Here is a 23,402-nt window from a genome sequence, read left to right as displayed (position 1 = left end):
AGTTTGGACACACCTTCTCATTCAAAGAGTTTTCTTTATTTTCATGACTGAAAATTGTAGATTCACATTGAAGGCATCAAAACTATGAATTAACACATGTGGAATTAAATACTTAACAAAAAAGTGTGAAACAACTGAAAATAGGTCTTATATTCCAGGTTCTTCAAAGTAGCCCCCTTTTGCTTTGATTACTGCTTTGCACACTTTTGGCATTCTCTTGAGCTTCAAGAGGTAGTCACCGGAAATGGTTTTCCAACAGTCTTGAAGGAGTTTCCAGAGATGCTTAGCACTTGTTGGCCCTTTTGCATTCACTCTGCGGTCCAGCTCACCCCAAACCATCTCGATTGGGTTCAGGTCTGGTGAATGTGGAGACCATGTCATCTGTCGTAGCACCCAATCACTCTCCTTCTTAGTCAAATAGCCCTTACACAGCCTGGAGGTGTGTTTATGGTCATTGTCCTGTTGAAAAATAAGTGATGGTTCAACTAAATGCAAACCGGATGGAATAGTATACCGCTGCAAAATACTGTGGTAGGCATGCTCGTTCTGTATGCCTTCAATTTTGACTAAATCCCCAACATTGTCACCAGCAAAGCACTCCCACACCATCACACCACCTCCTCCATGCTTCAAGGTGGGAACCAGCCATGTAGAGTCCATCTGTTCACCTTTTCTACAAAGACACAGTGGTTGGATCCAAAGATCTCAAATTTGGACTCATCAGACTAAAGCACAGATTTCAACTGGTCTAATTTCCATTGCTTGTGTTCTTTAGCCCAAACAAGTCTCTTCTGCTTGTTGCCTGTCCTTAGCAGTGGTTTCCTAGTAGCTATTTTACCATGAAAGCCTGCTGCACAAAGTCTCCTCTTAACAGTTGTTTGAGATGAGGTGTATCCAAACTTTTGGTCTGTACTGTACCATGTATTAGCACAAACAGTAGAGAGAAAGGGAGATCAGTGCAGTTCATGGGAAAGTAGGGTGGTTGATTTAACATACCTGTGGGAAGATATAGACATGATGATTAGATGATGGCAGAGATGTGATGATAGATGACCAAGTGCATCATAATAATTTTTCTGGCCTAACTCAATGCATCATACCTATATGGTGCATACTTGTCATGGTGCAGACGAAAAGTGTGTATGTATATGTATTAATGTATGTGTGTAATATATATATATAATATAATGACCCAAGGGTACTGATTATTTTGTTATAATATATATATATATCTATATGTGTATATATATATATACATATATATATATATATATACCACATCGGGCTCTGCGCCCCTCACCACATCGGGCTCTGCGCCCCCCACCACATCGGGCTCTGCGCCCCCCACCACATCGGGCTCTGCGCCCCTCACCACATCGGGCTCTGCGCCCCCCACCACATCGGGCTCTGCGCCCCCCACCACATCGGGCTCTGCACCCCACACCACATCGGGCTCTGCACCCCAGACCACATCGGGCTCTGCACCCCAGACCACATCGGGCTCTGCTCCCCACACACACATCGGGCTCTGCGCCCCACACCACATCAGGGTCTGCGCCCCACACACACACAGGGCTCTGCGCCCCACACTCACATCGGGCTCTGTACCACACACCACATAAGGCTCTGCAACCCTCCCCCCCACACACGCACAAACGGCGCTTTGCATCGACCTCCCCACCATCCTTCTGTACCGAACCCTAAACCCATAGGGAACACATGTAGGCTACATTCACATGACTGTTCCATTTTTGCGGTTTGCAAAAAACGGTCCATTTTTTTCACGGATGCACCCGTGTGTCATCCGCGTCCCTTCCGTTTTTTTTGTGGACCGCCAAAAATGGAAGAAGCAAGAAAGATAGATGAGTAGATATAGAGATTAATAGATATAGAGACAGAGAGATAGAGGGATGAATGAATGACTGAATAGAGGGATAGATAGATAGATAATAATGAGAAAGACCTATATAATGTCCCACCCCCCTGCATATTCTAAGCTGGGACCCTTTAGTGACTTTCATGTGGCACTAAAGGGTGCTTAGCCTTGTATTTAGCCAAAAAATAAATAATTAAAAAAAGACAAAAGGTCCCCCCTATCTTTTGTAGCCAGCTAGGGTAAAGCAGATGGCTGCAGCCTGCAAACCACAGCTTACAGCTTCACCTTGGCTGGTAGTCCAAAACAGAGGGCACCCCACACTATTTTAAATTAAATAAATAATTTAAAAAAAAAAACACGGGGTCCCCCCCCAATTGGATCACCAGCCAAGGTAAAGCAGACAGCTGTGGTCTGGTATTCTCAGACTAGGGAGGTCCAGCATTATTGGACACTCCCCAGCCTAAAAATAGCGGGCTACAGCCGCCCCAGAAGTGGCGCGTTCATTAGACGTGCCAATCCTGGCGGTTCACCCCAGCTCATCCCGTGCCCTGGTGTGGTGGCAAACGGGGTAATATATGGGGTTGATGTCAGATGTGTAATGTTACCTGGCATCAAGCCCTGGGGTTAGTGATGTCACGGTGTCCATCAGATATCCGACATCACTAACCCAGTCAGTAATAAAAAAAAAAAAATAGACAACAAAAAAAGTTTTATTTGAAAAAACACTCCCCAAAACATTCTCTCTTTCACCAATTTATTGAAAAGAACAATCAAATCCGGGTCCAGCGTAATCCCATAAGGGGGTCCCACGATGATCAATACCATAGTCACTGTCCCAGTCAATGAAGAACAGAATGTTCCCCATTGGCTGGAAGAGTAGTGCAGTGACCTAAGCTAACATCAATAGGTCAGCCCAGGTCACTGCAGGGGATGACTAGCGCTGCTGTCAATAGGTTAGATGAGATCGTTACCTGCTGTGACGATCTCCTGCACTCCTGACATTAGAGCTGTCACTGACTTCTATGCCCGCCGCATTCTCAGTGATACGCGGGTGACCGTGACGTCACCGCTAGTGACAGTCTCTAGCATCGCGAGACATGATGTGAGAATGCGGCGGGCAATGTAAGTCAGTGACATTGCTGACGTCAGGAGAGTAGGAGATCATCACAGCAGGTAATGATCTCATCTAACCTCCTGACAGCAGCGCTCGTCATTCCCCGCGGCTACCCGCACTGTTGTGTGAGAAGCTGCTGATAATGCAGTGTGGGCAGCTGCGAGGCTGGAGCGGGACACAGACTGCACGGGCACTCCTGCTATCCTGAGCTGAGCAGGGGGCCCGGTGCTGGCGGAGACATCGTGGGCAGCCGCCACCAGGCTCCTTCCCCAGGTCACGGACCCCACAGCAGTAGTGCCGGGGGAGGTTGCGGGGAGAGTATGGGTGCGGGGGAATATGTGGGAGGATGCAGGGAAAGGGTGCGGGGACACCACGCACTGTACCCACCCAGCAGGGTGGCAACATGCTGTTCCCAGATTTGCATGTCAACATGGTCCTGCCCATGTTGACATGAAATGACTGGAAGCAGCAAAATTGCGGCAGGAGCGGTCACATGACCGCTCTGAGCCGGGGGAGAGAGGCTGACAGCAGGGCAGGTAAGTGGTCTCTATCTACTTACCTGCCCCAATGTAGCCCAATAGGGGAATAATAAAAAAAAAAAGTCAAAATAAGCCAGATAATGCCTTTAACTGTTTTTCAGCTCCAGGCTGGCAGCAAGCAGCTGATGCATCAGTGCAACCCAAGGCATTTACCTTAGTGAGAGAGAGTATCATTCACCCATACATATATGGATTCACCCAGCCGCAGATCGCAGGTGAAGTGATTCAGTTATTGTGCCTGCCAGCACAACTGTTCAGTGGAATACATTTTTTTCAATCGCACTAAGGATGTACTAAGTTGAGTAAGACTATGTTTATTTAACCTTGATGGTGTTATGTACTAATATTGTTTTTGGAGTTCCTCTTGCTCTCTAACCAAATTGATGCAGAGGAGAGGTGCCGTCTTTTTATTTTAGTGGTTTCCTGTTCTTGATGGGCAGATCTCACTCTCTCTCTCTCTAGTGGTGCTATCATGGGCTCTGGAAAAACATTACCTGTAAGTAATTATGATTTTTGCCTGTACTCTTTTATTGTATAGGTCTGTCAGTGTTGGATTTATTTTTTCTATCATAGACTTAAAATATTCACTGGTGTAGCCATCTGGGCCTGGATCCTTATGATTGTGCGTCTCTTAATTTGCGTTCTGAACCTTCTCCTGAGAGATTGTTGTGTGAAGCTTGGAAAAACAGGAGAATAAAACAAGAGTGTAGTGCAAAATATATATATTTTAACACAAAAGACGGACACAATATAGAGTCGGCAGCACAATTCACTGGGCATGTGTATAACAACAATTGTAGATTTTATAAAGCATAAGATTAAAAATTGTGATATAAAATTGCGATATAAACTATAATAGCTGCAGGTCACAGCACAATCCGGGCAAAAAGGTACTACAAGCAAGTAAACTGTAAAAACTTAAATAAATAGTACAATATCGTAGTTTCAAGAAAGTAGTACTACAAATACCACAGTAACCAGTGTATTACATCAGAAGGTCTTGGTATTGTAAACCCAGAGAGCACATAATCCTAGCTGCAGGAACATTCAAAGACTATGGGCAGCATGAACCATGGCGTTAGAGTGAGCATAGTCAGAGCACAGCCAAGTGATGAGCAGCAGAGCGGTCCCCCTGGAACGAGGACCCCGACGTACGTTTCACGATCTAAAAAATTTCGATTATTTCATCAGGGGGAAGAGTGTGGAACTCCATGTAGAAGCGCCGTGCTTTTTAAACATGGCGGTCGGTCGCCCTCGCTACTCCCCCCACCAACGTCAGCGCGGATGCACCAATCGTGACCAGGTCTCCGAAACGTCACCAGCAATCAACGCCCACAAATAATTGAGCACATGCGCGGGAACAGGGACACGTCACCCGAAGCCTGCACATGCACAAGCGGCGATAGTGATGCTGAGGACGCCGGACCAGTACATGGTACATGCAGCCGCGCAGTAAAATAGGAGGGGCCAGGGTGATCTGGTAAGACATACAGTACAGACCAAAAGTTTAGACACACCTTCTCATCTCTAAAACAACTATTAAGAGGAGACTTTGTGCAGCAGGCCTTCATGGTAAAATAGGTGCTAGGAAACCACTGCTAAGGACAGGCAACAAGCAGAAGAGACTTGTTTGGGCTTAAAGAACACAAGGAATGGACATTAGACCAGTGTAAATCTGTGCTTTAGTCTGATGAGTCCAAATTTGAGATCTTTGGATCCAACCACCGTGTCTTTGTAGAAAAGGTTAACTCTACATGCCTGGTTCCCACTGTGAAGCATGGAGGAGGAGGTGTGATGTTGTTGCGGTGCTTAGTTGATGACACTGTTGGGGATTTATTCAAAATTGCAGGCATACAGAACCAGAATGCCTACCACAGCATCTTGCAGCGGCGTGCTATTCCATCCGGTTTGCATTTAGTTGGACCATAATTTCTTTTTCAACAGGACAATGACCCCAAACACACCTCCAGGCTGTGTAAGGGCTATTTGACTAAGAAAAAGAGTGATAGGGTGCTACGCCAGTTGACCTGGTCTCCACAGTCACCAGACCTGAACCCAATCGAGATGGTTTGGGTGAGCTGGACTGCAGAGTGAAGGCAAAAGGGCCAACAAGTGCTAAGCATCTCTGGGAACTCTTTCAAGACTGTTCGAAAACAATTTCCGGTGACTACCTTTTGAAGCTCATCAAGAGAATGCCAAGAGTGTGCAAAGCAGTAATCAAAGCAAAGGTGGCTACTTTGAAGAACCTAGAATTTAAGACCTATATCACACTTTAAGTATTTTATTCCACATGTTTTAATTCATAGTATTGATGCCTTCAATGTGAGTCTACAATTTTTAGAGTCATGAAAATAAAGAAAACTTTTTGAATGAGAAGGTGTGTCCAAAGTTTTGGTCTGTACTGTAGCAATGTGCAAATCAAGTGATCACAAGCAGAGGGAAGAGAAACCATCATGATTTGGTGTAAAATTAGCAAAATCTTCAGCAATCCGCCTCATAGTAAGTCCCAGACAAGGGTCACGGAAGATGATTAAATAATACATCCATAAATCAGATGATGCCGTGTAGATATGAGTTCCAAAGTGCCAAAAGGAATATATTTATCTAAAATTTAAAAAGGACATAAAAGTGCAATTAAAAACCAGGCACAAGAACCAGGGAGACAAGGAGAAAGAGACGTTAATCGTAGAAAGGGTGCAAAACTAAGATGTTCATTTAACCCCTTAGGGGACAATATTCCCAGCATGTAAATCCAACGTGTTTCACATTGGGCGAGGATTTTGCGTACATTTGCACCCCTCGCACCCTCATGAATGACATCGATACCCCTGTTTTTCAGGGATGTCTGGTCACAATCATGGAAGGCATGAAAATGGCGAGGGAGTGTCTTTAAGGTGGATATGTCAACCGCTGTCCGGGCCGCTGCATTGTCCCTCACATGCTCCCTCACACGTTTACGCAGTTCTCTGCTGGTAAGACCCACATATATCATGCAGCACCCGCACGTGGCATAATATGCCACATTTCAGGTCCCGCATGATACATAATGTCGGATGTTAAAGCTGTGCAGACCATCAGCAGATGTGAAGGAGTAAGTGCGAAGGACATTGCTGCAGGCCAGACAATGGCCGCAGGGGAAACAACCCTTTACACCCTTTACGCTTCTACATGGAGTTCCACTCTCTTCCTCCTGATGAAATTATCTAAATTTTTTAAGATCGTGAAACGTATGTCGGGGTCCTCGTTCCAGGGGGACCGCTCTGCTGCTCATCACTTGTCTGTGCTCTGACTATGGGTATGCTTACTCGAACGCCATGGATCATGCTGACCACAGTCTTTGAATTTTCCTGCTGCTAGGATTATGTGCTCTCTGGGTTTACAATACGGTTTACAATACCAAGACCTTCTGATGTAATACACTGGTTACTGTGGTATTTGTAGTACTACTTTCTTGAAACTACGATATTGTACTATTTATTTAAGTTTTTACAGTTTACTTGCTTGTAGTACCTTATTGCCCGGATTGTGCTGTGACCTGCAGCTATTACAGTTTATATCGCAATTTTATATCGCAATTTTTAATCTTATGCTTTATAAAATCTACAATTGTTGTTATACACATGCCCAGTGAATTGTGCTGCCGACTCTATATTGTGCCAGTCTTTTGTATTAAAATATATATATTTTGCACAACACTCTTGTTTTGTTCTCCTGTTTTTCCAGGCTTTGAGTGTGCTATGTAGGCATAATGTTCTTTTTCCTACTGCTTTATTTGGGATTTCCTCATCATAAATGTTATGTTAAGCTGTTGCCTGTGTTCTTCCATTTAATATCGGACATATTTGGGTATCTAGCAGCGTTGCTGAAGGTATATTTTGTTATGCTTTTTCAGAATATAGGTTTTTTTAAAATAGCTATAACATTTTTATTACCCAGTTGAGGTCTGTGTATTGTCCCTTTATCAACTTTCAATTGCAGTGGGCCTTGGTTGAAATTTTTATGCCTGACTAAGTTAGCCATAAACTTCCCCGCTTTATTCTCGAATCTGTATGTTTACCTGTAGGGCTATTCTATACAATCTTTTCTGCCGAGCTATTGAAGTTTCTTTGTTCCTTTAACCAGAGATCTCTGTTTGAAAGTGGGGGGCATCTGGAAATGCCAGTATGCCCCCCTTAGCTGGTTGGATGTTGTTTCACAATTTTTGTGAATTGTTTTTTTATGGCGGCTGTGTATGAAATTATTCTTCCCCCTTATCACCGTTTTCGAAGTTTCTCAGATAGGCTTGCCCTGTCCCTATGTTTCTCGTTATCCCTCAGAAATTCCAACCACCACTTTCAGTTTGAAAAAGAAATCCTCGTTATTTTCCAAATAAAAAAATATCTCGGATATATCGGTCAGGTCTAATATTATCAGAGATCACCATATCTGAGATGTTTACCGATTGTATGACAAAAGGGGACAATAATATTGAATTCTGGACCATGTCTTATTTGCATGTGAGTAATGTGTGAACTCTGTCCTGGTCCTGGGGGGTTTAGATGTTTCCAAACGTCTCTCAAGCCCGTAGTTTGCAGTAGAGGAAGGATAACTTTATCATGGGTATTACACTACCTGGCAACTTTTTTGTATGTTTGCTGTTTTCATGGACATTAATTACTGAATTCAGTTCTCCTCTCAGGATTTTTACTGGGCACAGATCTCCCAGTAGCTGTGCCTCCAGTCTATGAATTTCTTATTACTGTCGTTTGATGCATATATGTTATATGTATAAGACCCTTCCCCCCGAAGATTGTCAATGAGAGTACATGTGATCTGTCGTCTGTGCATTTGGAGACTTCTTGAAATTCGCCTTTGAATGTTTTATTGATTAGTGTGAGAACTCCCGCTTTTTTCCCTACTGAGGGCGAGCCGAATACCTTTACTACCCATAATTTTTGCATTCTATGAAAGTTCTCTTCCCCAGGTGGGTTTCCTGCAGTAGGGAAACATTTGGTTTTAGCCTTTTCAAGTGCCGAAGGACCATCATGCGCTTTTACAGGGATGTAACCCTTTTTAACATTCCATGTTATAACATGCATAGACTAATTGGGTTATAAGATGCTGACCCTGGTCTTTTCAACACATTTTCCACGTTTGCCAATTACACTTACACTTTCCCGTGTCTAGACTTTGCGTTATGTTGAGAACCTGTGAGTAATGCGTCATTAAAGTAAATACAATAACCTGCACGCAACTAACATGGTTTGAAATTGTGACACATAACTGAACTGAGGGTTACTAGTGGTGACTATTAGAACTGGCCACCTAGCCTTGTAAACAGAGTGTAATCATAACACAGAATAACTTTTGAGCTCCTCTTCTTCTGACGATTATTTAACTTAACCACTCCCACCTTTTTTTCTCTATCAGTTTTGTAAGTGACTCTGGAGGAAATGAGTAGGGAAACATTAGGGGATTAATATGGGGGAAGAGGAAAAAAGGAGGGGGGAGGGAGAAGGAAGGGGGGAGATGATTAGGGAGCAAGGAGGGAAAGGGGGGAAGAAAGGAGAGGTTAGGGAATGATGAGTGCTATTGACAGGACTTTCCTTGATCAGAGCTGGTCGAACTCGCAAAAAAACGGGATCGGCGGATCCCGGCTAAATTTAAAAAAAACCCCAAAAAACCCCGATCCGCTATAGGGACCAGAATCCGGATATTTAAAACAATGGTGGAAAGGATATGGGGGTAGGACCAAGCGCAGTGTACTCACCGAGGCTGTGTTATAGCGGCAAGCTGCTTCCGGGTCACGCTTTCCCTTTCGGAATGACAATTGAATATTCAATGCTTTCCCCGCCCACTGGCGCGTGTAATTGGTTGCAGTTACATGCACCCCCACCCTGAGTGGCTGCGTGTCAACTGACTGCAACCAATCACAGGTGCCACGATGGCCGGTGGGCTGGGAAAGAAGTTTCTGCGGGTCAGTATGGTGGTATAAAAATTAATAAATTAAAACAATTGGTGCAGAGTCTCCCATATTCTGATGCCAGCACAGATAAAGCCAATGGCTGCAACCCCGTCAGGCTTTCTATGCTGTGTATCAAAATAAGCCCAGAGTCACATGTGCGAGGGACTCTCATCACATCACCCGGCAGCTGCACACTCTCCTGACATGAGCGTGCAGGTACATAGAAACACATGCTGCCAAGCCACTCCTGTCAGAGTGTGCGGCTGTACCACGTGATGCGACACGAGATTCGCATGAGTCCCTCACAAGTGTGATACCGGCCGAAGAGAAACTGCATGCTGCTTTTTTTTTTAATAAATAATTAAAAAAACAAAAAACTACGTGCGGCCCCCCCACTTTTGATACCCAGCCAAGATAAAGACGGCTGGGGGCTTCTATTCTCAGCCCGCAGTTACCCGGTAATGCCGCATCCATTAGATGTGACAATCCCGGTGCTTTACCGGCTCTTCCCAAATTGCCCTGGTGTGGTGGCAATCAAGGTAATAGCAGGGGTTAATAACAGCGCACAGCTTCTACTAAACCCTGGGTTTGTGATGGCACAGGCGTCTGAGATACCTGCAGCACTAACCTGTAAATGAAAGTAAATAGGTACAAACACAGAGAAAAAAAATCCTTTATTTGGAATAAAATTCAAAAACACACCCTCTTTCATCATTTTATTAGCCCTCAACACACCCCTCCAGGTCCGACGTAATCCACACAAGGTCCCACGCCGCTTCCAGCTCTGCTATATCTCCAAGCAAGCGGCCTTAGAGCACGACTGCCGGGTGTCTCTGGGTTAGTGAACACACGTGAGGAACCGTCCTGTTGTCGTATATGAAATGTTGCCGGGCATCTTAGTTGAAAGTGGACATTATGCTAGTAAAGGGCCATGCAAACCGAAGCAAAGGACCTCCTCTGTCTCATCGCTTCCGCCAAAAAGTCCTCAAACAATAACAGCTTGGAGCCTCGTACCATCAGAGGTTATTTCAGTCTTTAGTAAGCTTGGATAATGGCATTTTTATCTGTAAAGTCCAAATATTTCATAACTTGCCTTGGTCTTTTTTTAACCATTCTGTCTTGGTTACTTTGTCCAACTAAATGGACTCTTTCGATTTTCCTGCTGCCAGAGGTGCCCAGGGCCTTGGGGAGTATGTTATCACACTGCTGCCGCAGGTCTCCATATGGAATAAGTTCTAGTAGTCCCACTATGCGCAGGTTACTTCTAATGGACCTGTTTTCCAGGTTATCTATTCTGTCTCACAGGATTACGTTTTACCTGGAAAGATGGCTTATTGTGTTTAAGGTCTGTGTTAACATCATGCTCCAGAGTTGACGCTCTCATTTCAATGGCTTCCACCTGTTCCGCTGTTTCCTTACGTTGCATTTGCGTGAAAGGCGGTTGTTATGGATTCCTTGAGAGTGTTCCTTTCGTCTGGTAATAATTTTACGGCAACTTCTGCGGCTAACCTGGCTTAATCTATGTTCTTTGTCTTTGGTTCCATATTTCTCGTTTGTCTGTACGTGATGTTAAGTTTAGGGACTCTTCATCTTGAGATACCAGCAGGTTTGCCAGAGCCAAAGCTGCAGATGAACTTTTCTGTTCTGGTAGTAGGTAGCGTTCAATATATAAGTAATGTGATCTATGCTGTGGAGATTGTTGCTACGGCACAGTTACTTATTAAGAGAGATATGGTATTGTCGGTTGGCATGTGGAGTTCAAAGGTCATGGTAGCTTTTAGAACATCATAGTCAGTGCCGGAATCGGGGGCCCAAATTACACAGCAGATCATGTATTCATTTTGTTCCCTTGCTACTTTGGTTGGTATCATCTGGTGATGGGGGGGGAGGGTGAACTGGTGTCAGGCAGGCCATACTGATGCACTCAGTGGCTTTAGAAGTTTCTGCCACTTCTGAAGAGGGTCCTCTGCACTGATTTAGGAAAACCGCACATCCGCAGCTCCTCCACTTGTTACCGCCATCCCTTGCCGCTCTGATCGTTTCACTCATGCCGCATTACAAAAAAGGCCACGGTGCACATGCTGTACGTGTCTCCCCCAGAAAGCCCCGGTAGTTTTGGCACCTGTGACTGCCGCCGCTGATCTCCGGGCCTGCAGCTCCTGCCGTGAAGACGCGCCTCCTAATCACTTCCACCAGCTCCCACAACTTCGGCCCCGTCACCCGGCCTCCCTGGATCTCTGGCGTCTTGCAAAGGGCTTTCTTCCCCTACTCACTGCCGCGCTCCGCCTCCAGCTATCCAGGACCTCCTCTGGATCGCTGCTTCTTGGCACCCTTCGACGTCTACAGTCACCAACTGGTAAGACCACTGTTCTCACTCTCGGGGAAGTGGTGATTTTTCTCGGGGAGGGAAGGGGAGTCCAGATGGGTGTCCGCTGCTTCAGGCCGTCATGGTCGGACCGAGGGGAGAACTAATACTGGATCTTCGGTTCCCATCCAAAATATGGTCCCTGGCTTTACCGGCTAAGTGCCTCTAATGCGTGCCGTTTCAGCAGGGTTTGCTGGCGCTGGAGATTGCAGTAATTAGGGCAGGTTTGCTCTGCTGAGGTGAGAGCTCTCACTAGTATGTCTTCCAGCACCGGCGGACATCTTGGAATCCCTGCAAAGTTCTTCAATCAGTAGTCCTGGAAACAAATTATTTTCTTTTGATGCTGTCATTCTGAATGGAAAAGTGGTAATTACTGGCAATTTTGTTTCCTTGGATCATAAGCGCACCAGTTTATCCCCTTCTCTTTCTACTGTTTACTAGCTGTGTGGAGTTTTAACTTTGTGTTTATCCCATTTGTGACAGACTTTTTAATTTCTTTCCATATCTGTTCCAAGAGCCTTAAGTTTCTCCATTGCCCATGTGAGCACTTGTTTTGGTTTAATAAAATGTTCAACTGGCGCTGCCATAATGCTAATTGTAGCATAATTAACATGTAAATCCACCAATGTGAGTAATGCAATATAAATATATGTAATATGGTCACACTTTTCCCTTCCGGAGTCGACAATTCAATATTCGCTGTTTTGCCCGCCCACCGGCGCGTGTAATTGGTTGCAGCTAGACGCGCCCCCACCATGAGTGTCAGCGTGTCAGCTGACTGCAATCAATCACAGGTGCCAAGACGGCCGGTGGGTGGGGAAAGCAGAGCAAGTGTCTGTGGGTCAGTATGGTGAGCGTGCATGTAGACAAACACATGCACACTCCTGTCGGTGTGTGCGGCTGTGCCGGTGATGCGATGTCAGGCTCCTACAAGTCTGGCATGACATTACCTGGCACAGCCTGCCTTGCTCTGAACATGAGCGTGCATGTACCTAGAAACACATGCACGCTTATGTCAGAAGTGTGTGCGGCTGTGCCTGTGATGCGATGTCAGACTCGTCAGAAGAGTCCCTCGCAAGTGTGACTGCGGCCTAAGAGAAACCGCATGCGGCTTTTTTTTTAATTTAAATAAGTAATTAAAAAAAAAAAAAATTGACGTGCGGTTCCCCCTAATTTTTATCCTGAGCCAAGATAAAGCCGGGTGGGGGCTTGTATTCTCAGCCTGCAGCCGCGCAGATCCGGACTTTTACAATCCAGATCCACTCAGCCCTACTGGCAAGATGTCTCAGAATTTCCAAGCAATACATTTTGTATTTATTTTCTGAAAATGTGAAATGGTCAAATAACACAAAAATGCATTGCTTGCTGACCTCAAATAATTAATTCTAATTTTACTGGAGGCACTGGGGGCTGCCATGCTGGATTTGCTGCGTGTGTAACGACAGTTACTCACTCCTTTATGGTAGCCCCTGTGCATAGACTCTGATAGTCGGAATCCGACCCTAGGCTTATTACAGGAGAGTTCCTTGCTGTGAAATGGACGTGCCCCCTGGGCTGTCCAGATCACAGCAGAGGGAGGAGATCAGCGCCATCTCTCTTCAGCTCACAGCAGTCATGCTGTGTGCTGAACTTTCCCCCTGTCACCCGTTCGGCCCGTAGGAGTAGTGTACCGGCGCCCCTTTCCCCTGCCGCTGATGCTACAATCTCCAGTAACACCCCCATGCTCTCCCACCATGGTCTGTCACCTGTCGGCCTGCGTGAGTAGTGTACGGCCCCCCTCCCCGGCCGCAGCGCATGTGTGTGTGTGCGTGCGTGTGGCAGAGCATTTTGTGTGTGCTGGCAGAGCATTGTGCGTGCGTGCATGGGTCAGAGCATTTCGTGCGTGCGTGTGGCAGAGCATTGTGTGTGCGTGCATGGGGCAGAGCATTTTGTGCGTGCATGGGGCAGAGCATTTTGTGCGCGCGTGTGGCAGAGCATTTTGTGTGTGCATGCGTGGCAGAGCATTGTGTCAGCGTGCATGGCAGAGCATTGTGTGTACGTGCCTGGCAGAGCATTGTGTGTGCGTGCATGTGGCAGAGCATTTTGTGCGTGCGTGTTGCAGTCCATTGTGTGTGCGTGCGTGGCAGAGCATTGTGTGTGCGTGTGTGGCAGACCATTGTGTGTGCGTGCCTGGCAGAGCATTGTGTGTGCGTGCATGTGGCAGAGTATTTTGTGCGTGCCTGGCAGAGCATTGTGTGCGTGCATGTGGCAGAGCATTGTGCGTGCGTGGTAGAGCATTGTGTGTGCGTGCGTGGCAGTGCATTGTGTGTGCGTGCGTGGCAGTGCATTGTGTGTGCGTGTGTGGCAGAGCATTGTGTGTGCGTACGTGGAAGAGCATTGTGTCAGTGTGCATGGCAGAGCATTATGCATGCGTGTGGCAGAGCATTGTGTATGCATGCGTGTGGCATTGCATTATGCATGCGTGGCAGAGCATTGTGTGTGCGTGCGTGGCAGAGCATTGTGGGTGAGCGTGTGGCAGAGCATTGTGTGTGCGTGCGTGGCAGAGCATTGTGGGTGAGGGTACACAGTGTTCACAAGGTATATAGTATATACACACAGTATATAGTATATACACACAATACACGTTATATAGTATATACACACGCTGGCTCCGCCTCCCTCATGCTGCTCGGTCACACACACAGTATATAAACACTGTAAACACGGTATGTAGTATATACACCATATATGGTATATAATATATACACACACGCTGGCTCCGCCTCCTTCATGCTGCTCGGTTACACACACAATATATACACAGTGTGCACACGGTATGTAGTATATACACACAGTACATGGTATATACACACACTGGCTCCGCCTCCTTCATGCTGCTTGGCCACACACACAATATATACACAGTGTACACACGGTATATAGTATATACAAACAGTGTATAGTATATGCACACAGTACATGGTATATAGTATATACACACGCTGGCTCTACGTCCCCTCATGCTGCTTGGTCACACACACAGAATATACACAGTGTTCATACGGTATAAAGTATATACACACAGTACATGGCATATAGTATATACACATGCTGGCTCCGCTGCCCTTATGCTGGGTGCTGTCACACACACAGTATATACACAGTGTACACACACTGCGTGTGTCCGTGTGGCAGAGCATTGCGGGTAGGCGTGCATGTGGCAGAACCTTGCAGGTGTGTGTGCATGCGGCAGAACATTGCTGGACTGGGGTGTGCAGAGCGCTATGTGGGGAGCACTATGCAGCTGTCCTTGGTGACACTTTTAGACATTTGTGGTCACCAACAAAATGGCTCTGCACTATGTCCCTACACTTCATTCTCTCTTATCTGTTGGAAACACCCAGATTAGGAGCGGGCGCTGTGATATCACACACACACAGGAGAGCAGATTCTGCCCACTTTACTGCAGTTGGAATCCAGGCTTTTTGTACAGTGGGATTTCTGTAGGATTTCAGCAGCTGCTCCCCCTAGTGTTTAAGAGTGGAAAATATCAAACTTTTTATTTTGTTTTTATATTTTGCTCAATTAAAAACAAATAATAATATTTAAACACAACATTAAAACATTAATACTATACATTTTTTCAGTTATTGAAATTTTTTTTGGGGCATCACACCTTCCCTTTAAGTGAGGAAAATTCTATACTATTGTAGGTACTGCAGCACAATCTTCTTACTATTTTGCTGTGCTAAATGTTACTTCTACTTGTTGACCTCTCCATAGACTTAAAACATTTCAGCTTTTTGTTGTTTTTTTCTTTCTTTTTTTTTTTTTTTTTTTTTTTTCTTCAGCACTGTAGTGGTGAATTAAATCTAAGTTCCCTGACCTGTCATAAACACACTTTCCGGCTGCTTCATATTTTACCAAAGCCACTCCAGTCCCGGTGTACCATCTTGTGACTGGAACTGCTGACTGGCCGGAAGTCAAAACTTGCGTCATAAGCTCTGAACTAGGCTCTCATGGAGCATCCGGCAGGTCACAAATTACCTGAGACTGATCGGAGTGGCAGTGATAGAAGGGGAAGCCACCGGTAGGGGAGTATATTACAGGGGACTTAGATTTGAATCACCACTCCAGCATTGAAATAAATAAAAAAAAAAAAAACTTGCTGGAGTCGTGTTTTAATACGAGCTGTAATTAGATTATTTTGTGAGTGAAAATTATGCACGACACAGCACGCTGACTTTTTCTGCTTCATTATAGTGAATGGCCCTTTCAGCGCATGAGCCCAAATCCCATTTTGCAAAGGTTTACACATAATCCCATATTGAGCCACTGAACGTAGGGGAAAATGTGATGAGAGTCGTGCTTTAAATACACTTGTTATTTATTGTGTTCAAACAAATGTATATCTTTATATAATTACCTTCAAATTAATACAAAATTTTCACAGGTGAAGCTAGCAGAGTTCTCCACAACACCAGAAGATTTTCTCAAGAAATTTGAAGAATTAAAACAGAAGAATACTCGTTATCTGGACCCAATAGTGTATCTACTTTCCAAACTTACAGATGACAAAGAGGTATGACAGTAATTGGATAAATATAGAACTTTAAAGGGGTATGTAAGAAAGGGATTTTTTTTTTAATCCTGTAATTTAAGACAAACATTTCTTAATGTAAACTTTAGAATTTTTATTATTGCATTAGTCTGCATTTTACAATTAACAAAATATTTTGATTTTTCTGCAAGTCAACAAAAATTATATAAATTCCATCATGGTAGAACTGAGTAATCTATTTGTTTCTTTACTACTTCAAAGAGATGATAGTCCCATTATAATTGTAGGTAGTGTCCTAAAGGAAATCTGTCAGAAGGTTTTTGCTATGTAATCAGACGTCAGCATGCTGCAAGAGTTAAAATGTAGAAGTATTGTTTTCCTGGAATGTTTAACTACTTTACCACACGGCAATTTTCCTTTTTGTTTTTTCTTCCAAGAGTCTTAACTTTTATTTTTCCGTCAATATAGTTATATGAGGGCTTGTTTTTGCAGGCGAGTTGTACTTTTAAATGTCACAATTCATTCTGCCACATATCGTACTGGAAACTGGGGAAAAAATTCCAAGTTGGGTGAAATTGAAAAAAAAAAAAAATGCAATTGCACAATTGTTTTTTAGGGAGGTTATTTACCATGTTCACTATATGGTAAAACTGACCTGGCAATATGATTCTGCAGCATACAGTCAGGGCCAGAAATATTTGGACAGTGACACAAGTTTTGTTATTTTAGCTGTTTACAAAAACATGTTCAGAAATACAATTATATATATAATATGTGCTGAAAGTGCACACTCCCAGCTGCAATATGAGAGTTTTCACATCCAAATCGGAGAAAGGGTTTAGGAATCATAGCTCTGTAATGCATAGCCTCCTCTTTTTCAAGGGACCAAAAGTAATTGGACAAGGGACTCTAAGGGCTGCAATTAACTCTGAAGGCGTCTCCCTCGTTAACCTGTAATCAATGAAGTAGTTAAAAGGTCTGGGGTTGATTACAGGTGTGTGGTTTTGCATTTGGAAGCTGTTGCTGTGACCAGACAACATGCGGTCTAAGGAACTCTCAATTGAGGTGAAGCAGAACATCCTGAGGCTGAAAAAAAAGAAAAAATCCATCAGAGAGATAGCAGACATGCTTGGAGTAGCAAAATCAACAGTCGGGTACATTCTGAGGAAAAAGGAATTGACTGGTGAGCTTGGGAACTCAAAAAGGCCTGGGCGTCCACGGATGACAACAGTGGTGGATGATCGCCGCATACTTTCTTTGGTGAAGAAGAACCCGTTCACAACATCAACTGAAGTCCAGAACACTCTCAGTGAAGTAGGTGTATCTGTCTCTAAGTCAACAGTAAAGAGAAGACTCCATGAAAGTAAATACAAAGGGTTCACATCTAGATGCAAACCATTCATCAATTCCAAAAATAGACAGGCCAGAGTTAAATTTGCTGAAAAACACCTCATGAAGCCAGCTCAGTTCTGGAAAAGTATTCTGTGGACAGATGAGACAAAGATCAACCTGTACCAGAATGATGGGAAGAAAAAGGTTTGGCGAAGAAAGGGAACGGCACATGATCCAAGGCACACCACATCCTCTGTAAAACATAGTGGAGGCAACGTGATGGCATGGGCATGCATGGCTTTCAATGGCATTGGGTCACTTGTGTTTATTGATGACATAACAGCAGACAAGAGTAGCCGGATGAATTCTGAAGTGTACCGGGATATACTTTCAGCCCAGATTCAGCCAAATGCCGCAAAGTTGATCGGACGGCGCTTCATAGTACAGATGGACAATGACCCCAAGCATACAGCCAAAGCTACCCAGGAGTTCATGAGTGCAAAAAAGTGGAACAGTCTGCAATGGCCAAGTCAATCACCAGATCTTAACCCAATTGAGCATGCATTTCACTTGCTCAAATCCAGACTTAAGACGGAAAGACCCACAAACAAGCAAGACCTGAAGGCTGCGGCTGTAAAGGCCTGGCAAAGCATTAAGAAGGAGGAAACCCAGCGTTTGGTGATGTCCATGGGTTCCAGACTTAAGGCAGTGATTGCCTCCAAAGGATTCGCAGCAAAATATTGAAAATAAAAATATTTTGTTTGGGTTTGGTTTATTTGTCCAATTACTTTTGACCTCCTAAAATGTGGAGTGTTTGTAAAGAAATGTGTACAATTCCTACAATTTCTATCAGATATTTTTGTTCAAACCTTCAAATAAAACGTTACAATCTGCACTTGAATTCTGTTGTAGATGTTTCATTTCAAATCCAATGTGGTGGCATGCAGAGCCCAACTCGCGAAAATTGTGTCACTGTCCAAATATTTCTGGACCTAACTGTATGTTCGTAGATACCAAACATGTAGTTTTACTTTTTCTAAATAGTAAAAAACAATTCTGAAGTTTTGTAAAAAAAAATAAAAAAAATGTATGGCCATTTTCCGAGACCCATAATGTTCTACTTTTTCGGGATCTGGGGCTCAGTGATGGCTTATTTTTTGCGTCTTCAGTTGTCGTTTTTAATTATACCATCTTTGCTTAAATATAATGTTCTGATCGCCTGTTATTGCATTTTAGTGCCATGTTGTGGGGACCAAAGAAATCTAATTCTGACTCTTTGATTTGTTTTCTCGCTGCACCCTTTACCAGTCGGATTAATTGAATAGATCGGGCATTACTAAACGTGGCAATACCAAATGTGTGTTGTTGTGGGTTTTTTTTTAATTTTTATTTTCAATGAGGCAAAAGGGAGGGTGAATTTAACCCCTTAACGACCGAGTACATACTGGTATGTCCTAAATCATCAAGGGTATTCCCCTGCGGCTGCTGCAGGCAGCCGTTGCTGACTCCTGCACATGTCAGCTCATTTGAACAGCTGACGTGTGCCTCGCAGGCACTAGTGGGTCTGTGATCCACAAGTGCCTGTTAACCCTTTAGATTGCGCTATTAAACTGTGACAGTGCGATTTAAATGTCGGCAGCAGTAAACGTTCATGGTTCCCATGGTAGCACAGGGTCATGTGATGACTCCTGTAGCTCACATGACTCACTTCCTGTTTCAGACCAACCTCTGTTACAAGAGATGAGCATTTCTGTTCTGAGCTGTGCAGCATGCAAATAAAAAGAACCTAGAAGTTCAAATCACCCCCCTTCGCCCCATTGAAAATGAAAGGGTTAAAAAAATATACACACATGTGGTATTGCCACGTTCAGAAATGCCTGATCTATCAAAATATAAAATCAATTAATCTGATTGTAATTTATTGCCGCTACACAGTTTGCTAAACGTCAAAATTACGTTTTTTGGTTGCTGCAAATTTTGCGCAAAATGCAATGACAGGCGATCAAAATGTAGTATCTGCGCAAAAATGGTACCATTAAAAACATCAGCTCGAGACGCAAAAAATAATCAATCACTGAGCCATAGATCCTGAAAAGTGAGATCGCTACGGGTTGCGAAAAATGGTGCAAAAAGAGCTCCACTTTTTTTGGACAAATTTCAGAATTTTTTTTTTTTACTTACTAAAAGTAAACTTATAGATGTTTGATATCTACGAACTCGTACCGACCTGAGGCATCTAATGAGTTTTACCATATAGTGAATGTTTTAAATAGAAGACCCGAAAAACAATCATGCTGTTGGAGTTTTTTTGCAATTTCACTGCACTTCGAATTTTTTTCCTGTTGTACAGTAAATTATATGGTAAAAATGATGGTTTAATTTAAAAGTATAACTCGTCCCACAAAAAAACAAGCCCTCATATGGCAAGATTGAAAGAAAAATAAAAAAAGTTACGGCTCTCGAAAGAAGGGGAGCAAAAAAAACCAAACCACAACAAAACACAGAAAATCGACCGGGGGTGAAGGGGTTAACTTTTTAGGTTTTTTTTTTTTTACATTTTTTTTTATCTCCAGTCCACCCTCGCCTGATAGCTGTACATCTACAGATGAGATCAGCAGACATGTGCTTGGAATAATGTGGGCTCGCCGAGACTGGATTAAAGTGACCGATACGACCTAGGATTTATAGGTACGTCCTAGGTCATAAATGGGTTAAACAGCAGGACTTATCATTGCTCTGACTACATTGTCACGCGCACACGTCCCCCTTTACAGTCAGTGTCTATAGAGAGCCTGGTGTGGGCAGGGGCAGCTCTTTCAGCTCTGCTAGATGGCTAAAATTAAAAATTATGATTGTGTCAAAATGGCTGCATACAGTAATCTAAGGGACACATCGTTGGATTCAGGGTCTCTGCCTACATTATGCTGCTTTCAGATGAGGTAGCAAAAACCTGCTGACTAATTCCCTTTTAATGTTCAGTTACATTTTATGATTATTGAGAGCAAGCACTCTTGGGAACGCTCGTATCCCAATTAATCGTGCAGTGTGATAGGCTGCTCATTATCTTAGGAACAAACTTTTTCAAAATGTCAAAATGATCTTTTAGCTTGGTTAAAACATTGATCTCAGCAGCACATAATCCTGTGTCATCAGGACCTGTCTTGTCAATTATAATAACGTTCTTCAGAGCTCACTCTGTTTCTGTGAATGCTGCCAGACCTAGTTCTCGCTTTTATCTGTATGTATTCAGCAGAAAGTACAGGTACATCTCAATAAATTAGAACATCATCAAAAAGTTAATTTATTTCAGTAATTCAATACAAAATGTGAAACGCATATATTAAATTGCCATTACAAACAGAGTGATAGATTATTTCAAGTGTATATTTCTATTAATGTTGATGAGTATGGCTTACAACCAATGAAAACCCAAAAGTCATTATATCAGAAAATTAGAATAATAAACACAAAACACCAGCAAAGGCTTCCTAAGAGTTCAAAATGGTCCCTTAGACTGGTTCAGTAGGCTACACAATCATTGGGAAGACTGTTGACTTAACAGATGTCTAGAAAGCAGTCATTGACAAGGAGCGTAAGCCACAAAATGTCATTGCTAAAAATGCTGGCCACAGAGTGCTGTATCCAAGCATATTAATGGAAAGTTGGGTTGAAGGAGAAAGTGTGGCAGAAAAAGGTGCATAAGCAACCGGGATAACCACAGCCTTGATAGGATTGTTAAAAAAAAAAAAGGCCATTAAAAAATTTGGGGGAGATTCACAAGGAGTGGACTGCTTCTGGAGTCAGTGCTTCAAGAGCCACCATACACATACATATCCAGGACATGGGCTACAACTGTCACATTTCTTTGTCAAGCCACACATGACCAATAGACAATGCCAAAAGCGTTTTACCTGGGCCAAGGAGAAAAATAACTGGACTGTTGCTCAATGGTCCAAGGCGTTGCTTTCAGATAAAGGTACATTTTGCATTTCATTTGGAAATCAAGGTCAGAGTTTGGAGGAAGAGTGGAGAGGCCACAATCCAATCTGCTTGAGGTCTAGTGTGAAGTTTCCACAATCAGTGATGGTTTGGGAACCATGTCATCTGCTGGTGTAAGTCCATTGTGTTTTATCAAGACCAAAGTCAGCACAGCCGTATACCAGGAATTTTTACAGCACTTCATGCTTCTCTCTGCCTACAAGCTTTTTGGAGATGGAAATTTAATTTTCCAACAGGACTTAGCACTTGTCCACACTTGTCCATCACCAGGATTTTTGTATATAACCTAAAGCCAGTGCTATACTGGCACTATCAGGCAGATTATCTACATACCTTTAGGTGTCAGCTCGGAAGTTTAGGCTTTCACATTCAAAAAAGTTTACTTTTAAAAAATTATCAGCTACTTGATTGGCATTTGCAACGGAACAGATAATCTCTGGGTGGGTATTCATATGGATTCCTGCCCCCTGCCTGTTGTTCCTCCCTCTCTCTGTTCTCTATGGTAAGTATTATACAAACAATTCACTTTGTTGAAGGACCTCTGTGAGGTCATACCCATGTGACCAGAAGGGGCAGGGCCTCAGCCAATAAAGCTGGATACCAGGTCACATGGGTATGACCTCACACAATGATCTGTGCTAGGACAGATTCTTTTTAATCTCTTTTATTAATGACCTTGTGGATGGGATTGATCGTAAATTGTCAGTGTTTGCTGATGACACCAAACTATGTAGGATATTAAAAACGGACCTTGATAGTACAAATCGATCTGGATAAGATGTCGGAATGGGCAGACACTTGGCAAATAGATTTAATGTTGATAAATATAAAGTAATGCACCTAGGACTGCGTAATCCTATAGCTGCATATATATTAAATGAAAGGAAACCCTGAACTACAAAACAGGAAAAGGACTTGGGTATTCTGGTTTCCACTAAGCTGAGCAGCAGCACTCAATATCTTGCAGCAGCTGCAAAGGCAAACAAGATTTTAGGGTGTAGAAAAAGAGAGATGTGATCCCAACATATTGTTACCCCTCTATAATTCACTTGTAAGGCCACATCTAGAGTATGGGATCCACTTTTGGGCTCCACATTTTAAAAAGGACATTCAGAAGTTAGAGTCAGTTCAAAGGCGGGCAACTAGATTATTGCAAGGAATGGAAGGCCTCTCATATGATGAGAGGTTGAAAAAGTTGGATTTGTTTAGCTTAGAAAAAAAACATCTAGAGAGGAGATCTCATTTATATGTATAAATACATGTGTGGTCAATACAAAGGACGGGGTCATGACTTATTCCTTCCAAAGACAGTACTAAGGACCCAGGGGGCATTCACTGTGAGTGAAAAGCGATTCTGGCAGCTAACTAAAAAAGGGTTTTTACAGTAAGAGCAGTCAGACTGTGGAATGCCCTACCAAAAGAGGTACTAATGGCAGATACTATAACAGCTTTTAAAAAAGGGCTGGATGATTTCCTCAGTAGTAACAACTTGTCGTTTATAAATGGCTTAATGACCAAATGTATAATTGGTGGAAAAAGGTTGAACTAGATGGACTTAAGACTTTTTTTTTTTTTCCAACCTTCAGTACAGACCAAAAGTTTGGACACACCTCATTCAAAGAGTTTTCTTTATTTTCAGGACTCTGAAAATTGTAGATTCACATTGAAGGCATCAAAACTATGAATTAAAACA

The 23,402-nt window shown here is 43.4% G+C and overlaps 1 protein-coding gene across 5 annotated transcripts in view; it reads left to right on the top strand.

The window, feature by feature from the left end:
- The window catches only part of TUBGCP2 (tubulin gamma complex component 2), a 948,782-nt gene that overhangs the window by 281,114 nt on the left and 644,266 nt on the right, over nucleotides 1-23,402 (top strand). For 4 of the 5 annotated variants that reach the window (XM_075349130.1, XM_075349129.1, XM_075349127.1 and 1 more), the window contains one exon: nucleotides 16,271-16,399. In XM_075349130.1, the coding sequence (XP_075205245.1) occupies nucleotides 16,271-16,399 (129 nt within the window). Of the gene's footprint in view, nucleotides 1-3,725; nucleotides 3,745-16,270; nucleotides 16,400-23,402 lie in introns of those variants that run through there. The other variant, XM_075349128.1, reaches the window with a different exon arrangement.

This window comes from Anomaloglossus baeobatrachus, chromosome 5 (assembly GCF_048569485.1).
Source record: "Anomaloglossus baeobatrachus isolate aAnoBae1 chromosome 5, aAnoBae1.hap1, whole genome shotgun sequence".
Classification (NCBI taxonomy): Eukaryota; Metazoa; Chordata; class Amphibia; order Anura; family Aromobatidae; genus Anomaloglossus; species Anomaloglossus baeobatrachus.
This window is presented reverse-complemented; position numbering and strand designations above follow the sequence as displayed.